Raw genomic sequence first — 5,637 nt, 5'->3', positions numbered from 1 at the left:
TGAAAATAATTTATTCTCATGTTCTCCCATAAAAATGACATTCTATACGTTTCATATCCGGTTCAATTTTCTTGATAAAATTATACCAAGAACTTGTCAATCAAACTTTAACATGGTTGATACTTTTTATTCTAATTGAACATCTTTTCATAATTTGAAAAAGGACCGTTAGTTATGAGCCTAACAACACAACGAAAAACACGACATTGCGGCCTACCTTGAATTTAAACAATTCCATAGTGCAAAAATCACAGCTTAATAACCCAAGTGAATCACAAGTATTATATTATTCAATTCTATCAAGCAAAATCCAAAATGTTAAGGGTGATCCAATTTAAGATGAAGTTGATCCCATCACTATAGATGGCTATTGCCAATGCCTTGGCATTTATTTCACCATAAATCACAGAATACTACTAAACTTCCACCACAAATCAAGTGTGCTTGGCAAGGAAGGCAAGGATAAGCTGATTCACCTGTTCTGGAAATTGTTCTTGCACAAAATGGGTTCCCTCTGGAATAAATGTTATCTCCAGATTAGGAACAAACTCTTTCGCCTTTTCACCCTTTGTTAAATCCTCAATCCCTGGGAACTTGAAAACATAATCCTTGCCCCCCATTATCAGTAGTGCGGGAACTTTGACTACAGGATCCGGCAAGTTAAAGTCTTCACCAAATGATCTGCAAATGCAAGCAAAACAATAGCTCACATCAGAAAAATAAAAAAGGTGGAGAAGGGATCACTCTTTATAGCAACATAAGCAACATTTCCCAGACAAAAAACGGGAACTTAAGAAAACTGCAGCACCTGTATGGAACCTGCAATGCAGTTCTGAATCCAGATTTTTCATACAAAGCTCCGTATGTGGCAAGATCCTCCTCAGTGAACCAAGACGGAAGAGGGGTATTAGGTGCAACCAAATCCATGATCTCCTGGTTTTCATCAGCTATTGGTATTTCACTCTTTGAGAAAAGGATGTAAACATTTCGAACAACAGTTTTTGCATCAAAGCGTCCAAAATCAGCCTCTGCTCTTCCTGGTACCTGATATATACATACATATAGACAGAAACAAAGTTGTTTGAAAGTTATTATAACGATGATATTACCGGGTGATGATATGGCCGAGAGGTAAAAGGAAATTAGATTTACCGCCCATCTCAAAATGTAGAAACCTTCAGGGAGGACTTTATCATACACAGCGGGGCGCGGTGGAACATATGGAACTCCCAAAGTGATAACTCCCAAGACCCTTTCCGGGTGCAAAATGGAAAACAAATATGCAGGACGACTTCCAAAATCTTTTCCAACAATGAACACCTATTGTAATTTGTACATTGATAAAGAGAACTAATCAATTGGGCAGCATTATAACCATATGATAGGGATTAAATTCAAGGGAATAATTTCACTTTAGATTAGTAGCCACTCCAGGAAGTACAGAAGTGAAAAACTAGAGAAACTGTGGTTAATTTGCTCTCCTATCTATCTATTTCATGCTAGCTAGAATTCATAAGAGCATTTTCAGTCGCTACAGCTATGGATCTATTTCCAAGAGATTATTGACATCAACCTATGTAATAATGAGTACTAACACTTTTGATGTGTGTTGGGCAAGATAGTCAAGATCGGGAGGGATTATAACAACGTAAAACATAAGATCGTAGCTAAGATAGGACGATCCTATCTAATTACATAGATCACCACACCTTTCAAAACAGAATGAAATTCTTACATGTGAAAGAAAATCCTATGTTGAATTCACAATAGATTATTCAATAATAAACAAGTATAAAATGTGAAAAAGCGAGAGAAAGAAATGAGTGTACCTTAGAAAGAGAAAGAGCATCGAGAATTGCTAGGAGATCGTCAAGAAGATGAGAAAATTTAGTCTTTTCGGGTTCGGTTGGCGAATCAGATAAGCCGTAACCTCTGTAATCGGGGGCGATAGCTCTGAATCCGGCAGCGGCGAGGGCTATCATCTGGTGGCGCCAGGAGTACCATATTTCAGGGAAGCCGTGGAGGAATACGATGACGTTTGGACCTGAAAGATAGAAAAGAAAGATGTTTGACTTTGATTCAGAAGACGACAAATACTTGAATTGGATTCTGTTTTACCGGTTCCAACTTCCGCTACGTGGAGTTTGAGAGCTCCCACGTTGACGAACTTGTGTTCAATTTCATCCATCAATTACAGTCTCTAGAGAGTGTCTGAGCTCTGAACTGAACTCAAAGTACTATCACTATCGTAAAGTGATATCCACTGTTTTATATGATAAGTTTGGAAATGGTCCAAAATTTCGATGATAACAACAGAATTTTACAAGTAGTTTTCTATTTTATAAAAAAAAATAGGACGTTTATTTTTTTTATTTATTTTTTATTTTTGAAATCTTGATAACCGGCCTTGCGACCGACTAATTCAAGAGGGACCAATCCCACCGTCCATTAGCGGGGGCCTCATTTAAAGCCAGAACAAAGTTCTGTATGGACTGGCCCACGCAAGAATTGATAGCACCTAGCAGGATTCTAACTCAGGACGTTGAGAGGACGTTTATTGACGCGGACTTGTTATAAATGAGGAAGAAAAAGAAAAATAAAATTTAACTTTTGGAAATCATAAAAAAAAAACAGGCTTAGGGCGCTGTCTACGGTCACACAGGAACGGCTATGTGATTTCGGCATTTTCTTTTATATTTTTTCATAGCATGTACGTGGAGTTAACCTCAGAAAAATAAAAATCTCCACAAAATAATAATGAACAGTATATTTTTTTGAGTTAAATATGTTTTTAGTCCCAATAAAATTATCAAAAACTACTTTTAGTCCTTATAAAAAAAATGTTGACTTTTAATCCCTATAAAATTACTTTTGCACTCACTTTGAGTCCTTGTAGAGGGACTAAAAGTGAGTGCAGAAGTAATTTTATAGGGACTAAAAGTCAATATTTTTTTTATAAAGACTAAAATTCAAAATTGAAATATTTATAGGGACCAAAAACTTATTTAACCCTATTTTTTTATGAATAGTAAAAATAAATTGTAGGTTTTTTTTTGGGAATTCAAAACTTCCGTAAATTTATTGAAAATGGATCAAATTGAGGGTTTTTATGTGAGAGACTTATTAAAGTCTCTCACGCTAGACAACATCCAAACTTACGGTCAAGTGAATTTTTCTGTTTCTTGACAATATTTAAGCTAATTCCTAGATTCTCATTGAAATGAGGTTTTTATTTTAAAGGTAATTAAAATCGAACATAAACCACTCATAAACATTTTCTAAAAGATTGTTATCATTCTTCTTTATATTTCACATTCTCTCTTAAAATATATATCTATTTCTCATGTATCTATGTTGAGATTGTAATTCCTTCTGCCGAAGCATGTTGTTCGATAGAAACAAGGTCGTGTCGAAATAGACTATTGTGTCTGTGTTGAATTTGTGTGTCGAATGAGTTGCCTCGACAAAATTTCGACTTAGACCTAGTTTTGTAGTTACCAGAATTATGTATTTCGGACTTTGCTTAGGGAGCTAGCAGACTAAAAATCTATAAATAGGGAGTAACCCATATCAATGTATACTTACTCACTTGCAGTTGCAAAGAATAAACTTCAGTTTGAAGGGCAGAGAGAAACTCTGCATAAATTCTTCTTCTTCCCTCTATTTTGTTCAAACCCTAATTCCCTTCCTTCCCAATTCATCTTAACAATTGTGCAGCATAACAATCTAGCAACCAAGGTTGGTTGATTCACTCGAGTGAAGAGTGAAGAACAAGAGGAAATTTGATCGGTGTGATTGAATCTTGTTCATCAGGATTGATACGGAATTCTCCATAGGTTTGGTGTAATTCCAACATATGGTATCTAGAGAACTGGCTGAGCGATTCGTGGGAAGCAAAACACAATGTCAATGAATTATCCAAACAAATATTTTTTGACGAGTCTTCCAACTCTGAAGGGTCGGAATTATGAGAATTGGTGCATGCATATAAAGGTTGTTTTCTGTTATCAAGATCTTAGGGATCTTGTGAAGGAAGGAGTAAAACCACTTGCAGAAGACGCGACATATGAAGAAAAGGTTGCGCACAAAAAATTGAATTAGAAGAATTATAAAGCTCTCTTTATAATTCATCAATGCGTTGATCCAGATAATTTTGAAAAGCTGAATGATGTTGAATCAGCGAAAGAGGCATGGAAAATTCTGGAAAAATCGTTTAGAGGTGCTGAAGAGGTGAAAGATGCGATGTTACAAACTCACAAAAGAACGTATGAATTGGTTCAAATGGAAGAAAGTGAGAACATTACAGATTTCTTCACTAGAGTTACGAAATTGGTGAATCAAATCAAGGTGTGTGGAGAAGTGTTGACATCAAGATCAATTGTTACAAAGATCTTAAGGTCATTGGCTCCAAAGTTTGACCACGTGGTGGTAGCCATATAAGAGACGAAAGATTTGTCAACATTGACAAAGGAAGATCTACAAGGGATGCTTGAATCTCATGAACAAAGAATGGTTGAAAGAGCTGCAGGCAAGTCGAAGAGTGATGTGGCTTTTTAGGCTCAGTCGACAAAAGAAAAGAAAGGCATAGGAAGTTGGAAGGGAAACAAATGTAGATGAGGCTACAATAATTCAACTAATCGAAATCACCAAGAATGAAATTGGTCGAATCAGAGAAAGTCATCATACCAAAGCAATTAAGAGGTGGTGCTGCAGGTAGAGGAAGAGGTGATGGTTGAAAACTTGACAAAAGTCACATTTAGTGTTTCAATTGTCAGAATTATGGTCACTGTCATAGTGATTGTCTAGAAAAATAAAAGAATCAAGAAAGTGATGCAAAGTTTGCAAAACATGAGGAAGAAGAAGAAATGATTCTGATGGTCACAACAAGAGATGAAGAAGAAGTGATTCTGATGTTCACAACAAGAAATAATTCTGATGGTCACACATGTCTGGAAGGAAAGATTAATTTGTCAACATAAAGCCCTCGATGAAGAACATGGTGAAATTTGCAAATGACAATACTCTAGCAGCTGAAGGTATTAGTGATGTTCTAATTATGAGGAAAGATGACAAGAGGTCTGTGATTTCTAATGTATTGTATATACCAGGGATGAAAAGTAATCTGCTAACTATAAGGCAATTGGTCAAAAATAGTTAGAAGGTGTCTATCAAAGACAAGATGATAAGAGTTGTCAAATCAAGTGGCAGGTTAATCTTAAAGGCTCTTATGTCTCATAATAGAATCTTCAAGATTGAACTTAATATGATGGAGCACAAGTGCCTTGAGACTGTGGCTAGCAAGGATGAATGGATATGTCACTATAAACTTGGACATCTCAACTTTTAAGACATCAGAGATCTGAAGAGAAGAAATATGATTTCAGAGTTACTAGAAATCGACATTCCAAATGAAGTATGTGAAGAATGTGTGCAGGCAAAGCAACATAAGAACAACTTCAGGAAGGATGCAAGAAGCAAGTCGAAGGCAATTCTTAAAATCATATACTCTGATGTGTTTGGACCAATCCAGGTGGATCGATTGGAGGTAATAGATACTTTGTCACTTTCATAGATGATTTCAGACGAAAAATATGGACTTACCTAATCATTGAGTTAATGAAGTATAAAATGTAAGTT

The 5,637-nt window shown here is 35.9% G+C and overlaps 1 protein-coding gene across 1 annotated transcript; it reads right to left on the bottom strand.

Annotated features, from left to right (window-relative positions):
* Positions 1-237: 237 nt before the first annotated feature.
* LOC131607494 (uncharacterized) lies at positions 238-2,276 on the bottom strand. Its single transcript, XM_058879497.1, has 5 exons — positions 2,119-2,276; positions 1,830-2,044; positions 1,153-1,320; positions 809-1,044; positions 238-681 (listed from the first exon to the last, which is right to left on the bottom strand). Exons 1-5 carry the CDS (start codon positions 2,186-2,188, stop codon positions 435-437), a joined length of 936 nt encoding a protein of 311 aa, XP_058735480.1. The 5' UTR covers positions 2,189-2,276; the 3' UTR covers positions 238-434.
* Between the last annotated feature and the right edge of the window lie 3,361 nt (positions 2,277-5,637).

The sequence above is a fragment of the Vicia villosa genome, linkage group LG5 (genome assembly GCF_029867415.1).
Source record: "Vicia villosa cultivar HV-30 ecotype Madison, WI linkage group LG5, Vvil1.0, whole genome shotgun sequence".
NCBI classification, from domain to species: Eukaryota; Viridiplantae; Streptophyta; class Magnoliopsida; order Fabales; family Fabaceae; genus Vicia; species Vicia villosa.
This window is presented reverse-complemented; position numbering and strand designations above follow the sequence as displayed.

Excerpts from the sequence above, each read along its gene's own strand:
- LOC131607494 (XM_058879497.1), bottom strand. The coding sequence starts at position 2,188 with ATGGATGAAATTGAACACAAGTTCGTCAACGTGGGAGCTCTCAAACTC. Across the intron at positions 2,045-2,118 it reads CGTAGCGGAAGTTGGAACCG|GTCCAAACGTCATCGTATTC; the intron begins GTAAAACAGAAT and ends TCTATCTTTCAG. Across the intron at positions 682-808 it reads GCATTGCAGGTTCCATACAG|ATCATTTGGTGAAGACTTTA; the intron begins GTGCTGCAGTTT and ends TTGCATTTGCAG.